Source organism: Pristiophorus japonicus, chromosome 16 (assembly GCF_044704955.1).
Source record: "Pristiophorus japonicus isolate sPriJap1 chromosome 16, sPriJap1.hap1, whole genome shotgun sequence".
NCBI classification, from domain to species: Eukaryota; Metazoa; Chordata; class Chondrichthyes; family Pristiophoridae; genus Pristiophorus; species Pristiophorus japonicus.
In genome coordinates, this window is record NC_091992.1 from 60,659,500 (window position 1) to 60,676,811 (window position 17,312).

The 17,312-nt window shown below is 43.4% G+C and overlaps 1 protein-coding gene across 4 annotated transcripts in view; it reads left to right on the top strand.

Moving 5' to 3' along the window:
* Positions 1–17,312, top strand: part of zzef1 (zinc finger, ZZ-type with EF hand domain 1) — a 254,920-nt gene that overhangs the window by 55,771 nt on the left and 181,837 nt on the right. For all 4 annotated transcript variants that reach the window (XM_070857376.1, XM_070857378.1, XM_070857379.1 and 1 more), the window contains exons 9-13: positions 2,758–2,859; positions 5,668–5,759; positions 6,488–6,636; positions 7,817–7,928; positions 9,366–9,572. In XM_070857376.1, coding sequence (XP_070713477.1) covers positions 2,758–2,859; positions 5,668–5,759; positions 6,488–6,636; positions 7,817–7,928; positions 9,366–9,572 — 662 coding nt within the window. The remainder of the gene's footprint in view (positions 1–2,757; positions 2,860–5,667; positions 5,760–6,487; positions 6,637–7,816; positions 7,929–9,365; positions 9,573–17,312) is intronic.

Here is a 17,312-nt window from a genome sequence, read left to right on the forward strand (position 1 = left end):
CAAAAGTACTTCATTGCTTGTAAAGCAAATTTGTCCTGAGATCATAAAAGGAGATATATAAATGCAAGATCTTTCTTTGTGGTGGATAATTCTACAGTAATAAATCATTAACTAAAAATCTTAAAATAAAACAAACACTACAAATTTGAAAAATAAAAATGGAATAGGCTGTAACACACAACAAGTGAATCAGCCCCTGTAAAGAATTAGATAATGACATTTCAGGTGTGTGGTTCTGAGGACTCCCCTCCCGATGTGTCAAATCTGGGTGTGACAAAAGTGAAACTTTTTTGTCTATGATGTATCATAACATTGTGGTTAAAAAGTGGGTTCACTCGGACAGTGTCCCAGCTTGATGCACAACAGATGCTTTGTAGCAAGTGAGGGCATCCTTATGGGAGTGGTCTGAGATGTTGGACCCGAGACACATGGTATAAAACTTCAAAGCATGGCACTCTGGATTCTTGGTCATCAGAGCCAGCACTAATTGGCTTAGACAACCCAACTACACCCCTCAATGTTGAGATCTCATTGCCATTACCCAGTTCTGAAAGAATGTGCTCACTGCGATACTGTTGGCACTGAATTCTATGTGAAGCCAAGGCAGATTAATTATGTTCGAGCCTTTCAAGGAGCTAATTACTGGTCTAGTAACATGGTACACCCCTCAGACAGGGACTCCTCACTTTGAAGTTCGGCATGATAATTGTTGACTCATCTCTGGTGCAAACCTTTCTGGTGTATATTCCCTGAGGGATAAATTGCGCCTGAAATGTCATTATCTGACTCTTTACAGGGGCTGATTCACCTGTTATTTGTTACAGCATGTTCCATTTTTAATTTTCAAATTTGCAGTTTTTGTTTTATTTTAAGATTTTTAGTTAATGATTTATTACTGTAGAATTATCCACCACAAAGAAAGATCTTGCATTTATATATCTCCTTTTATGATCTCCGGACAAATTTGCTTTGCAGCCAATGAAGTACTTTTGGAGTGTAGTCACTATTGTAATGTAGGAAATGGGGCAGATAATTTGTGCACAGCAAGTCCCACAACCAGCAATGTGATAATGACCAGAGAATTTGTTTTTAGTGGTAGTTGAGGCATAAATATTGGGCAGGACACCGGGGATAACTCCCCTGCTCTTCTTAAAATAGTGTTATGGGATATTTTACATTTATCGAAGGAAGCAATTATGGCATCAGTTTAATGTCTCATCCAAAAGACGGCACCTCCAACAGTGCAGCACTACCTCAGTACTGCACTGGAGTGTCAGTCTAGAATATCTGCTCAAGTGTCTGGTGTGGGGCTTGAACCCACAACATTCTGACTCATAGGTGAGAGTGCTACCCATTGAGCCACAGCTGACCGCTGAATAGTCAAAACAAAGCTCAAGTATTCACTTGAGGACCATTAAGAATCTTCACAAACTAGAACCCAAGAAAGTATGTTTAAGATAGTTCAGCTTCATATTCTCAGCCCTTCACGTTGGATGATGGGTAACCCACTATTTGCGTGGGTGTGGTCCATTTTCTTTGGGAGTTCCTCACTCTGTGGAGGGAGATCAAAGAAAACAGGTGAAACTTGATCACAGACAGCATGCTAGGTAGGGAATTCAGTACATAAGAATTAGAAGCAGGGGTAGGTCATTCTGCCCCTCGAGCCTGCTCCACCATTCAATGTGATCATGGCTGATCTTCTACCTCAACTCCACTTCCTGCACTATCCCCATAATCCCTTGATTCCCTTACGATCCAAAAATCTATTGATCTCTGTCTTGAATATACTCCAAAGACTGAGTCTCCACAGTCCTCTGGGATAGAGAATTCCAGAGATTCTCTGAAGAAGTTTCTCCTCACCTCAGTCCTAAATGGCTGACCCCTTATTCTGAGACCGTGACCCCTGGTTCTAGACTCCCCAGCCAGGGGAAACATCCACCCTGTCAAGCCCTGTAAGAATTTTGTATGTTTCAATGAGATCACACCTCATTCTTCTAAACTCTAGAGAATGTAGGCCTAGTCTGCTCAATCTCTCCTCATAGGACAATCCCCCATCCCAGGTATCAGTCTGGTAAACCTTTGTTGCACCCCTCAATGGCAAGTATATCCGTCCATGGGTAAGGAGATCAAAACTGTACACAATACTCCAGGTGTGGTCTCACCAGGGCCCTATATAATTGCAGCACAATACATGACCACATTTTAATTTGGCAAAATTAATGAGTCATGTTATGCCCATCATTTTGCTCATAGCAAGATCCCACAATGAGATGGTCGACCATCTATCAGTGTTTGGCATTGTTGACTGAGAGGAAGATGTTGTATTGTGAAGGAGTAGGAGACCACAGTCAGCATCGCCCATCTTGTGTGCGTGCTTGACATTTGGCTTCCCCAGAGCACGTTGAGGATGAAAGTCAGTTGAAGAATGAAGACAGCCCGAGTAGATACACATGCTATTTAATGATCTCTAGAGGCTTTCAATGAATTGAGTTACATATTTGCTGCTTTGCAAACCTCTGACAAAACTCTTGCTGGGACCAATTATTTTATTGAGCACATATCAAACAGTTGGATAAAATCAAATTGATATTGGACAAATTATTTTACTGCGTTCCCATTGAAACAGCCTCAACTGTTCGGGTGAAGTGGATGGGAATTTCTCAGTCGTGCTGCAAGGGCTCATGGGGATATGCCCTCTTTTTGTTTTGTTTTTGAAGCACGCTGTTTAAAGATTTGGTTTTGCTTGTCTCTTTGTAGGGAAATCGCTGCAGTTGACTGTGGAGGCGTGTGATGCCAAAGAAGGAAAGGACAAGGGATTTGGGCCCACTGCTGTGCTCTATGAATCATTGCTGGGAGATGGTAAATGTTGTAAATGTAGTTAACATAATAAGAACATAAGAAATAGAAGCAGGAATAGGCCACACGGCCCCATTCAATAGGATCATGGCTGATCTGATCATGGACTCAGCTCCACCTCCCTGCCCACTCCCCATAACCCCTTATCATTTAAGAAACTGTCTATTTCTGTCTTAAATTTATTCAATGTCCCAGCTTCCACAGCTCTCTGAGGCAGTGAATTCCACAGATTTACAACCCTCAGAAGAAATTTCTCCTCATCTCAGTTTTAAATGGGCGGCCCCTTATTCTAAGATCATGCCCTCTAGTTCTAGTCTCCCCCATCAGTGGACACATCCTCTCTGCATCCACCTTGTCAAGCCCCCTCATAATCTTACACGTTTCAATAAGATCACCTATCGTTCTTCTGAATTCCAATGAGTAGATGCCTGACCTACTCAACCTTTCCTCATAAGGCAATCCCCTCATCCCCAGAATCAACCTAGTGAACCTTCTCTGAACTGCCTCCAAAGCAAGTCTATCCTTTCGTAAATATGGAAACCAAAACTGCACAAAGTATTCTAGTTGTGGCCTCACCAATACCTTGTATAGCTGTAGCAAGACTTCCCCGCTTTTATACTCCATCCCCTTTGTAATAAAAGCCAAGATGCCATTGGCCTTCCTGATCACTTGCTGTACCTGCATACTATCCTTTTGTGTTTCATGCACAAGTACCCCCAGGTCCCGCTGTACTGCAGCACTTTGCAATCTTTCTCCATTTAAATAATAACTTACTCTTTGATTTTTTTTTTTCTGCCAAAGTGCATGACCTCACACTTTCCAACGTTATACTCCATCTGCCAAATTTTTGCCCACTCACTTAGCCTGTCTCTATCCTTTTGCAGATTTATTGTGTCCTCCTCACGCATTGCTTTTCCTCCCATCTTTGTATCGTCAGCAAACTTGGCTACGTTGCACTCAATCCCTTCTTCGAAGTCGTTAATATAGATTGTAAATAGTTAGGGTTCCAGCACTGATCCCTGCGGCACCCCACTAGTTACTGGTTGCCAACCAGAGAACGACCCATTTATCCCCGACTCTCTGTTTTCTGTTAGCCAATTCGCTATCCATGCTAAAATATTACCCCCCAACCCCGTGAATTTTTATCTTGTGCTGTAACCTTTTATGTGGCACCTTGTCAAATGCCTTCTGGAAGTCCAAATACACCACATCCACTGGTTCCCCTTTTCTTAAGGTGCTAATATGGGGAGGGAAGGGTGACAGGGCAGTGGGGAAGGGAGAGGGAAAATGGGGTCAACATTTGCCTCCTGGGAGTGAGTCTTCTCTCTGCAAGGGGTAGTGGGATGGATTTTTATCTGTGGATTTTTTTCCTTGGTGGGAGGATGGAGAGGGTTTTTTATCTGCTGCTGGAAAGTGCCTTTGGATTTTTGTGTCAGTTGAGGGGGGCGAGGGTGCAGTGGCCTTTAATATTTGGAAAAGCATAATTCAATCAAGCAGAGTCAGCATGGTTTTATGAAGGGGAAATCATGTTTGACAAATTTGCTGGAGGTCTTTGAGGATGTAACGAGCAGGGTGGATAAAGGGGAACCAGTGGATGTGGTGTATTTGGTGTATTTGGATTTCCAGAAGGCATTCGATAAGGTGCCACATGAAAGGTTACTGCATAAGATAAAAATTCACGGGGTTGGGGATAATATATTAGCATGGATAGAGGATTGGCTAACTAACAGAAAAGTGAGTCTAGATAAATGGATCATTTTCCGGTTGGCAAACAGTGACTAGCTGCAGAGATCGGTGCTGGGTCCTCAACTATTTACAATCTAGATTAATGACTTAGATGAAGGGACCGAGTGTAATGTAGCCAAGTTTGCTGATGATACAAAGATGGGTGGGAAAGCAAAATGTGAGGAGGACACACAAAATTTGCAAAGGGATATAGACAGGCTAAGTGAGTGGGCAAACATTTGGCAGATGGGGTATAATGTGGGAAAATTTGAGGTCATCGACTTTGGCAGAAAAAATAGAAAAGCAAATGATAATTTAAATGGAGAAAAATTGCAAAGTGCTACAGTACAGAGGGACCTGGGGGTCCTTGTGCATGAAACACAGTTAGTATGCAGATACAGCAAGTAATCAGGAAGGCAAATGGAATGTTGGCCTTTATTGCAAGGGGGATAGAGTATAAAAGTAGAGAAATCCTGCTACAACTGTACAGGGTATTGGTGAGGCCATATCTAGAGTACTTACTGCGTACTGTTTTTTGGTCTCTGTATTTAAGGAAGAATATACTTGCATTGGAGGTTGTTCAGAGAAGGTTCACTAGGTTGATTCCGGAGATGAAGGGGTTGCCCTATGAAGATAGGTTGAGTAGGTTGGGCCTATATACAGTGAAGTTCAGAAGAATGTGAGGTGATCTTATCGAAACATATAAGATAATGAGGGCGCTCAACAAGGTGGATGCAGAGAGGATATTTCCACTCATAGGGGGAAACTAAAACTAGGGGACATAGTCTCAGAATAAGGGGCTGCTCATTTAGAATTGAGATGAGGAGAATTTCTTCTCTGAGGGCAAATCTATGGAATTCCCTGCCTCAGAGAGCTGTGGAGGCTGGGTCATTGAATATATTTAAGGTGGAGAGAGACAGATCTTTGAGCGATAGGGGAGTGAACGGTTATGGAGAGCAGGCAGGGAAGTGGAGCTGAGTCCATGATAGTGAAGATGGAACAGGCTCGAGGGGACAAATGGCCTGCTCCTGCTCCTATTTCTTGTTTGGGATCAGCTAATGTAACTTATTTCCTGATCTATTGCAGGGTTTCTGTCGGAGGCTGGCCATACACGAGCCAGCTTCATTCTGTCAACAAGAACAAAACTGGCCATCCAGGTCTCTCAGATCAGGGTTAAGGTAAGTACATGGGTGTGGGCACAGATGTGCGCTCAACTGTCTCTGACTTTCCTATACATCATTCAAACATCCATGTTTCCAACACCCATGGACTCAATTTCTGGCCATCCTCACTACCTTTGCCCTCCATAAACTCCAATTTATCCAAAGCCCCTCTCCCCCTCTCCTTGCTCATTTCCTGTCTCGCTCAAAGTCGTAGTTGTTCATAACTGTCCCCCCTTACCAATTACTCACTGACCCATAGTCTCCTGTACCACAATGCATTGAATTTAATATTTTCATTGTCAAGTTCCTGCAGAATTTCCCCCTCTTCCCCCTCTCCTCGCCTTCCCCCTCCACCTCTCCTCGCCTTCCCCCTCCACCTCTCCTCGCCTTCCCCCTCCACCTCTCCTCGCCTTCCCCCTCCACCTCTCCTCGCCTTCCCCCTCCACCTCTCCTCGCCTTCCCCCTCCACCTCTCCTCGCCTTCCCCCTCCACCTCTCCTCGCCTTCCCCCTCCACCTCCACCTCTTCCCTCCCCCTCCACCTCTTCCCTCCCCCTCCCCCCACCCCGCTCTTCCCACCCCCCCTTCCTCTCACTAACTCAGTGCGCAGTGGGATATTTTTCCATGTTAAAGGCATCGTATATGAATCATGGTTATGGGGCTTCCATACGTGTCTGCTATCTGGCTGACCAAGGGGAAGTATATTCAGCTGGTCTCCATGTCAACCTTTCTGTGTTTTACTCAGGTCCATAATGGTGCTAAAGGAGCCAAATGTGGCTTAATCTTTGCTTATAATGAGGAGTCAGAGACCTTTGATGCAGAGAAACATTTCAAGAGGTTTGAAAAGTACAATAAATGGAAGCTGCAAGAATTCCGACAGTTTGTGAAGGAAAGGTGAGACCAGTGTCCAATTCTACGCAGCAATTTTCGCTCTGCCAATTTGCACCAACTTTTTGTTTTTGTATAATTGTATCTGTTGCAATTTATTATTTGTAGGAACCATTTCGTTTGTACAAACTAATTTAGATCATAGACTGATCCACTTTGTGAAACTGAGTAGTTATAAGTTCACATTGGATAAAAGATACGAATGTGCATGTTTCTGGTGCGTGTCAGATACATCTGCAGTGTGTGTTTTGCGAGTGCCCGTAATGTGAAATCATGAGCTGTGTCCGATGTATCTGGCATGCATAGCTGCTGCAGTAAAGGAACTATTTGATTGAAAGGTTTTATTGGTGACAGATAAGTCTGTATTGTCAGTCTAGCATCTCTGATGGCTGAAGCAGTTGTACAAATGGTGCAGAGTTCCTGTTCTGTGATGGGTATACTAGTGATGTGCTAATTTTCAGTTACTTTGTCTGGAGCTCAATCCATATCAAAGTCTAATTGCAAAACTGATAGAGTATATGTCCCATTGTCCTGTTGATGTGTGTGGAGATTTAATCTATGGACCAGCTCTTAATCACAAGATCATTATCGAATAGATTAAATAGCTGCGCTGTTAGTTCTGTACTTGTACGTTAGCATGGATCTGTCCATTGGAATGGTCGGTTTAAAGTTGTTGTGAAGTGGAGTGTCATGAATGCGTTCATGCCCATGATTTCCCAGATAACAAGTTCCTGATCTGGCCGCGATGGAAAGCAGCTGTTCCTCTTTTTGGGTGGGAGAAGTGAAGAGTTCTCCATTGAAACAATGTGGGGGAGTTATGTGGTGAGAGAGAGGCCGAAACCAACTTCTAATGTAGAAAACAACTTCCAGATTGAAATAGATTTTCATGTTGAATGTGATTTTTTTTTATGACCAGGGTCTCGTTGAATGTTTATGATGATTATCTTTCCTCCCACCCCAAAAAAAACTGCTTGGGAGCAAAACATTTAGAAATTCGGCATTGCAAATGTGCTTCTTTATCATTGTCACATTTTGAGGTGAGATGTGACCAAAATCTCAGTACAAGTATGTCTGTTTCTAGTTAATATAATGCATTATTGTAAGAAAAGGTGTGCCTTGACACCGAGGGGCAACCACTGTTGCTGTTGTCCTGGGAATGATGGTTTCTCACCTCTCCCTCCAACAGACAGAGTGGCCAGACAGCTGACCCAGAGGGAGATGATCCTGTTGGCTGGTTTGAACTGGAGGATGAATGGAATGAGACGGAAGTAAAATTGCAGACCTGTCGAATCAGCAAGGTAAGGAAGCACCAACAATGTCGATCAATAGATTTTTGGACACAAAGAGAACCAAGATATATATGGGGATAGGGTGGGAAAGTGGAGTTGAGGTAGAAGATCAGCCATGATCTTATTGAATGGCGGAGCAGGCTCGAGGGGCCCAATGGCCTACTTCTGCTCCTATTTCTTCTGTCACTTCCATCTGTGTTTGTCATTAGTACTGCCAGTTTATGACTGACTGACTGGAATTTGTGCAGCTTAGATTCGCTGTTCAACTTAAGTGAGAGGCAAGTACTGATGCAGTAATCTTAATTGCTATCTGTAAATCTCATGTTTTTTATTTTCCTGAAAATACATATTACATAGCTTTCATAGAATCATAGAAATTTACAGCATGGAAGGAGGCCATTTCGGCCCATCGTGTCCGCAGCACTGCGCCAGCCAACAAAGAGCTATCCAGCCGAATCCCACTTTCCAGCTCTTGGTCTGTAGCCCTGTAGGTTACGGCCTACATCCAGTGCATCAAGTGCACATCCATCTACTTTTTAAATGTGGTGAGGGTCTCTGCCTCTGCCACCTTTTCAGGCAGTGAGTTCCAGACCCCCACCACCCTATAGGTGAAGACATTTCTCCTCAAATCCCCTCTAAACCTCCTACCAATTACTTTAAATCTAGGCCCCCTGGTTTTTGACCCCTTTGCTAAGGGAAATAGGTCCGTTCTATCTAGGCCGCTCATAATTTTATACACCTCAATGTCACTTTCCACTTGTATTAAATAAAACAGGGTGCAAAGTCTGCTCTAAACATGTGGAGAGTCCCTGTGATTGTTGTTTGTGGCTGAAGGTTTCTTGTGAACAATAAAATTCAAGTAACATGGTGAGATTTTTGTGACAGGTACTTGATGTTTCAATTGGTGCCAGTAGGTGGCACCTGTGTATTGGTTATTTTTGCAAAGTACAGCTAGATTTGATTTGCTCTCAGTATTGACGTGATAGCTTGTCTGTTTGCAAATGTCTTCTAGGTGATTAGGTAACAGTGTTGGACATACAACTTCAATACTGTCACATGATCACCATTGAATTTGAATTAATACTGTTAGGAATGCACAATGAAATGTTTTAATAAATATCTGGGCTTCTTGTGTTTTTTGTAGACTGTCACACAGACTAAGCGAGCAAGATAGTGCACTGGTGACCCAAACTAGACTCTAACTCAGTAAAACGAACCTATGTGGCACTGTTGTTGGAGTATATGTTTACCTTGCATTAAATAGTTTGTTTGCAGTTCTATGTTTTTGTTAATGTGGCTGAAATATGGGTTCATAGTTTTGGTGACTTCATTTATTTCTGGCCATTATATGCAACAGTGTAATGGGACCAGCCTTCTCAGCTGCTTCTGTGGAATGACCGTTTTGTGACGATGATGACAAACCTCGATCTTGATTTCTCTCCCCAGTATCTGATGGTGAAGTTTCTCTGTCCCCGTCAAGAAGATGAGAATAACGTGCGTATTGGCATCAAGCATCTAACTATTCGTGGTTACTTGAGACCATCCAATCAAGAGTGTGTCCCTTTCTCTGATACAGCATCAAGCAGTCTTGTTACCGGGCAGACGCTCGTGTTGAAGACACTCTACTTTATCCAGCAACTGGCGCAGGATGCAGTACGTTGAAACTGATTTTTTATTAATCCATATGTAAAATATTCAAGGCTACTGTACTTGAAATGAAACTTTGCTGGGGTCCAATTACACAAGCATCAGCTGCCCTCAACTACCTCACCCAAGTTACTAGGTTGCACGTAGGCCCAGAGGGTGTATGTCCACTTGGTTGTGGCACGTCGCAGCCAAACTCACTCCTGTCTTAGAATCATACAGCACAGACGGAGGCCATTCGGCCCATCGTGCCTGTGCAGGCTCTAAGAAAGAGCTGTCCAATTAGTCCTACTCCCTCGCCCTTTCTCCTTCTCTCTGCAAAAATGTTTCTCCTTCAACTATTTATCCGATTCCCTTATTGAATCTGTTTCCAATGCCCTTTCAGGCAGCATGTTCCAGATCATCGTAACACGCTGCTGAAGACATTTCTGCTCCTCTCCCTTCTTCTTTTGCCAATTACCTTAAATCTATGTCCTCTACTTACCAACCCTTCTGCCAGTGGAAAAAGTTTCTCATTTACTTTACCAAAACCCTTGATAATTTTGAACACCTCTATTAAATCTCCCCTTGACCTTCTCTGCTCCAAGGAGAACAACCCTAGCTTCTCGAGAGTCTCCATGTAACTGAAGTCCCACAGCCCTGGTACCATTCTAGTAAATCTTCTCTGCACCCTCTCTAAGGCCTTGACATCTTTCCTAAAGCGCGGATCCCAGAAATGGCCACAGTTCTCCAGCAGGCATCTAACCAGTGATTTATAAAGGTTTAGCACAGCTTCCTTGCTTTTGTACTCTATACCTTTGTTTATAAAGCCAAGGATCCTGTATGCTTTTTTAACGCCTTCTCAACATGTCCTGCAGCCTTCAAAGATTTATGTATGTACACCCCCAGGTCTCTCTCTTCCTGCACCTCCTTCAAAAATTGTACCAGTTAGTTTAGATTGCCTCTCCTCATTCATCCCACCAACGTGTATCACTACATGCTTCTGTTAAATTTCATCTGCCACGTGTCTGCCCATTTCACCAGTCTGTCTCTGTCCTCCTGCAGTCTGTTACTATCCTCCTCACTGTTTGCTACATTTCCGAGTTTCGTATCATCTGCAAACTTCGAAATTATGCCCTGAACACCCAAATTCAGGTCATAAATACATATCACAAAGAGCAGTGGTCCTAATGCCCTTCCCTGGGGAACACCACCATACTTCCAGAAAGTCTGAAAAACAACCGTTCAACATTACTCTCTGGTTTCTGTCTCTTAGCTGATTTTGTATGCATGCTGCCACTGCCCCTTAAATTCCACAGGCTTCAATGTTGCTTGCAAGTCTATTATATGGTACTTTATCATTCATCTTTTGAAAGTCCATATGCACAACACCAAACGCACTTCACTCATCAACCCTCTCGGTTACTTCGTCAAAGAACTCAATCAAGTTATTCAATCTACTTTTAACAAATCCATGCTGACTGTCTTTTATTAATCCCATATTTTTCGAAGTGACACTTAATCTTGTCTTGGATTATTGGCTCTAAAAGTTTACCCATCACCTGACTGTCTATAGTTGCTGGGATTATCCCTTTTTTGAACAAGTGTGTAACATTTGCAATCCTCCAGTCCTCGGACATCACTCCCATGTCTAAGGAGGATTGGAAGATTGTGGCCAGAGCCTCCGTTATCTCCACCCTACTTTCCCCCGGTAATCCAGGATGCATCCCATCTGGACCGGGTGACTTTTTTCGACGTTGATCACTGCCAATGTTTTAAGTACCTCCTCTTTATCTATTTTTATCCTGTCCAATTTCTCTAACCCCTCTGCTGTGGCATTGGCAGCATCCTCTTGTTTTGTGAAGTGGAATGCAAAGTACTCATTCAGCACCTCAGCCATGCCGTCTGCCTCCACAAGTAGATCTCTTTGGTCCCTAATCAAATCCACCATTCCTTTTGACAACTCTAACCTAACTTAACCTAACATCCGCACTGGAGACCCTAAGCAAAATCCCCGAGTAAGATCAGCTAACTCTAGATCGTGGATCAAACCTAGGACCATCCTGGCCTTCATGGCTTGGTATTTTGCTATGTGATATAGTTACATTCAAAGTTATTACGAGGAGAATCTTGAAACTAGTTTGCTGGAGTACAGATGGCCAATGGAGCTCAGTATGTTTGGGGGTGACTGGAGTGCAGGACATCTGAACTCTTGCAGAGCAGTTACATAGGATTACGTAGTACACACGGCACTGAAACAGGCCATTTGGCCCAACCAGTCCATGCCAGTGTTTATGCTCAACTCGAGCCACCTCCTGTCTGTCCTTCATCTAACTCTATCAGTATAACCCTCTAGTCCCTTCTCCCTCATATGCTTGTCTAGCTTCCCCTTAAATGCATCGATACTATTCACTTCAACCACTCCCTGTGGTAGTGAATGCCAAATTCTCACCATTCTTTAGGTAAAGAAGTTTTGTCTGAATTCCCTATTTGATTTCTTGGTGACTATCTTATACTGATGGTCTCTAGTTATGCTCTTTCCCCACAAGTGGAAACATTCTCTTTGTATCCACTCAGTTGTTCCAAATTATTTGGTTTGCCCACTCTGGAATATCTTGATGGAGTGCAGAGATCACGGCGAGTTGTAGGGCTGGAACATAAGAACATAAAAAATAGAAACATAGAAACATAGAAAATAGGTTCAGGAGTAGGCCATTCGGCCCTTCTAGCCTGCACCGCCATTCAATGAGTTCATGGCTGAACATGCAACTTCAGTACCCCATTCCTGCTTTCTCACCATACCCCTTGATTCCCCTAGTAGTAAGGACTTCATCTAACTCCTTTTTGAATATATTTAGTGAATTGGCCTCAACAACTTTCTGTGGTAGAGAATTCCACAGGTTCACCACTCTCTGGGTGAAGAAATTCCTCCTCATCTCGGTCCTAAATGGCTTCTCCCTTATCATTAGACTGTGTCCCCTGGTTCTGGACTTCCCCAACATTGGGAACATTCTTCCTGCATCTAACCTGTCTAACCCCGTCAGAATTTTAAACGTTTCTATGAGGTACCCTCTCATTCTTCTGAACTCCAGTGAATACAAGCCCAGTTGATCCAGTCTTTCTTGATAGGTCAGTCCCGCCATCCCGGGAATCAGTCTGGTGAACCTTCGCTTCACTCCCTCAATAGCAAGAATGTCCTTCCTCAGGTTAGGAGACCAAAACTGTACACAATACTCCAGGTGTGGCCTCACCAAGGCCCTGTACAATTGTAGCAACACCTCCCTGCCCCTGTACTCAAATCCCCTCGCTATGAAGGCCAACATGCCATTTGCTTTCCTAACCGCCTGCTGTACCTGCATGCCAACCTTCAATGACTGATGTACCATGACACCCAGGTCTCTTTGCACCTCCCTTTTCCTAATCTGTCACCATTCAGATAATAGTCTGTCTCTCTGTTTTTACCACCAAAGTGGATAACCTCACATTTATCCACATTATACTTCATCTGCCATGCATTTGCCCACTCACCTAACCTATCCAAGTCGCTCTGCAGCCTCATAGCATCCTCCTCGCAGCTCACACTGCCACCCAACTTAGTGTCATCCGCAAATTTGGAGATACTACATTTAATCCCCTCGTCTAAATCATTAATGTACAGTGTAAACAGCTGGGGCCCCAGCACAGAACCTTGCGGTACCCCACTAGTCACTGCCTGCCATTCTGAAAAGTCCCCATTTACTCCTACTCTTTGCTTCCTGTCTGACAGCCAGTTCTCAATCCATGTCAGCACACTACCCCCAATCCCATGTGCTTTAACTTTGCACATTAATCTCTTGTGTGGGACCTTGTCGAAAGCCTTCTGAAAGTCCAAATATACCACATCAACTGGTTCTCCCTTGTCCACTCTACTGGAAACATCCTCAAAAAATTCCAGAAGATTTGTCAAGCATGATTTCCCTTTCACAAATCCATGCTGACTTGGACCTATCATATTACCTCTTTTCAAATGCACTGCTATGACATCCTTAATAATTGATTCCATCATTTTACCCACTGCCGATGTCAGGCTGACCGGTCTATAATTCCCTGTTTTCTCTCTCCCTCCTTTTTTTAAAAAGTGGGGTTACATTGGCTACCCTCCACTCCATAGGAACTGATCCAGAGTCGGCCATTTAGCCCCTCGAGCCTGCTCCTCTATTCAATAAGATCATGGCTGATCTGATCTTGGCCTCAACTCCACTTCCCTGCCCGCTCCCCATAACCCTTGACTCCCTTATCATTCAAAAATATATCCAATAACCCAGCCACCACAGCTCTCTGGGTAGAGAATTCCAAAGATTCATGAGCCTCTGAGAGAAGAAATACTTTCTCATTTCCGTTTTAAATGGGAAACTCCTTATTCTGAAACTATGGCCCCTAGTTCTAGTTCTAGTTCTAGATTCTCCCATAAGGGGAAACATCCTCTCTACATCTACTCTGTCAATCCCCCTCAGAATCTTGTACATTTCAATAAGATCACCTCTCATTCTTCTAAACTCCAATGAGTACAGGCCCAACCTGCTCAAACTTTCTTCATCTCCGGAATCAACGTCGTGAATCTTCTCTGAACTGTCTCCAATGCAAGTATATCCCTCCTTAAATAAGGAGACCAAAACTGTACGCAGTACTCCAGGTGTGGTCTCACCAACAGTTGTAGCAGGACATCCCTACTTTTATACTCTATCCCCCTTGCAGTAAAGGCCAACATTCCATTTGCCTTCCTGATTACTTGCTGTACCTGCATGCTAACTTTTTGTTTCATGTACAAGGATCTCCAGATCCCTCTGTACCGCAGCATTTTGTAATCTCTCCCCATTTAATTAATAATTTGCTTTTTTATTTTTCCTACCAAAGTGGATAACCTCACATTTTCTCACATTATACTCCGTCTGTCAAATTTTTGCCCACTTGCTTAGCCTATCTCTATCCCTTTTCAGATTCTTTGCATCCTCCTCACAACCTGCTTTTTTACCTATTTTTGTATCATCAGCAAATTTGGCTACATCATACTTGGTCTCTTCATCCAAGTCATTAATATAGATTGTAAATAGTTGAGGCCCCAGCACTGATCCCTGTGGCATCCCACTAGTTATAATTTGCCAACCTGAAAATGACCCATTTATCCCAACTCTCTGTTTTCTATTAGTTGGCCAATCATCTATCCTTGCTAATATATTGCCCCCAACCCGGTGAGATCTTGTGTAGTAAACTTTTATGTGGCACCTTATCGAATGCCTTCTGGAAATCTACTGGTTCCCCTTTATTCACCCTACTCGTTACATCCTCAAAGAACTCCAGCAAATTTGTCAGCGATTTCCCTTTCATAAAACCATGCTGACTGCTTGACTGCATTATGATTTTCTAAATGTCCTGCTGCTGCTTCCTTAATAATGAACAACTTCATTTTGCCAATGACAGATGTTAGGCTAACCGGTCTGTAGTATCCTGCTTTCTGCCTCCCTCCTTTCTTAAATGGAGGAGGATACAGAGATAGGAAGGGACGAGGAATTTGAAAACAAGGATGAGACTTTAAAATTGAGGCATTGTCTACAGGATCCTCCTTGTCTTTGAGAAGTATAAGACTACCCTTATTTTGTTTTAGCTTTAACTTACCAAACAATTTGAACCATAAACAAATAAGTGATCAAATAGCAGAAGCTTAGTATATTTTTATAGTAATTAAGATTGTTTAACTCCTTGTGCAGTAGCAACTCTATGCTAAACTAAATTTTAATTTTATATTGTAAAATATTTCCTTTTAAGTTGCAGTATAGAAATTATCTACCGTAACTCTCAAGTCACAGGCAGTCTGCAAAGGGTGTAGGAAAAATTCACCGATTTGAAATGTATAGGCTAATAAATGACCTCAATTTATCGGAGCTTTACGAATTTCTATAAGATTTTCAAATTCAAAAGGAGATTCCAATCTGATACATAATCTCAATAAATCACATAGCATGTTTGTTTGAATTGAAAAGCTTGGCTCCTTCCTTAAGCAAATTGCTTGGATACAACTGACAACGCATCAGAATGTTGTATCGAGTAAAACTGGAACCTGAGTTCTGGGAGAGATGCTGTTTTTTTAAAAAAAAACTTGGGTACTGTGATGCAATTAAAGGAGTCGGCACCAAGCTAAACCTTGAAAAAAATGCTTCATTTTGTTATTACTGTAGTGCATTGCTTATTTCACTTTGTAGAGCCCACTAGTATCTCTGTTGGACACCATTTTTTGACCCTGGATCTGTTGTTGATCTGTCCCATGGGTGTTTTAGGTTTTCCTTGGTCATCTTATTTGTATCTTGCATCTTTCGAAATTGGATGTGGTACCTCAATCCAGGGTGAATTGGGCTGCTGGGACCCGCCATGGATTCCTCATGGAAATTCCAAGTGCAGGTGAAGAATGGGAAGCACTCTAAGTAGAAAGAGCTCTCAGCCTCTTAAAAGGAATCAAAGAGGTTGTATGCACATATGTGAAGGTGGACATTCAGGGCATTATATCATTGAGGGAGGTGACCATCAATGTATACTGAGTCAATATGTTTTTTCTTAATTTGTTCCTGGGATGTGGGTGTCACTGGTAAGTCCAGCATTTGTTGCTCATCCCTAATTTCCCTCAAGAAGGTGGTGGTGAGCCACTGCCTTGAACCGCTGCAGTCCATGTGGTGAAGGTACTCCCACAGTGCTGTTAGGGAGGGAGTTCCATGAATTTTGACCCAGTGACGATGAAGGAACGGCGATATATTTCCAAGTCAAGATGGTGTGGAACTTGCAAGGGGAACTTGCAGGTGATGGTGTTCCCACGCGCCTGCTGCCCTCGTCCGTCTAGGTGGTAGAGGTCGTGGGTTTGGGAGGTGCTGTTGAAGTAGTCTTGGTGAGTTGCTGCAGTGTATCTTGTAGATGGTACACACTACAGCCACGGAGCACCGATGGTGGAGGGAGTGAATGTTTAAGGTGGTGGATGAAGTGCTGATCAAGCGTGCTGCTTTGTCCTGAATGGTGTCGAGCTTCTTGAGTGTTGTTGAAGCTGCACTCGTGGCTAGTCCAGTTAAATTTGTGGTCGATGATGACCCCAGGATGTTGTTGGTGGGGGATTCGGTGATGGTAATGCCGTTGAATGTCAAGGGCCAGTGGTTAGACTCTCGCTTGTTGGGGGTAGTCATTGCCTGGCACTGGTGTGGCACGAATGTTACTTACCACTTATCAGCCCAAGCCTGAATGTCGTCCAGGTCTTGCTGCATGCGGACATGGATTGCTTCATTAACTGAGGAGTTGCGAATGGAACGGAACACTGCAATCATCACCGAATATCCTCACTTCTGACCTTATGATGGAGGGAAGGTCATTGATGAAGCAGCTGAAGATGGTTGTGCCTAGGACACTGCCCTGAGAAACTCCTCCAGCAATGTCCTTCGGCTGGGATTATTGACCTCTAACCACCACAGTCATCTTCCTTTGTGCTAGGTATGACTCCAGCCAGTGGAGGGTTCCCCTGATTCCTATTGACTTCACTTTTACGAGGGCTCCTTAATACCATACTTGGTGAAATGCTACCTTGATATCAAGGGCAGTCAATCTCACCTCACTACTGGAATTCAGCTCTTTTGTCCATGTTTGGACCAAGGCTGTAATGTAGTCTGGAGCTGAATGGCCCTGGCAGAACCCAAACTGAGCATCGGTGAGCAGGTTATTGGTGAGTAAGTGCCATGATTGCCCAAGCCACTTTAAGATACA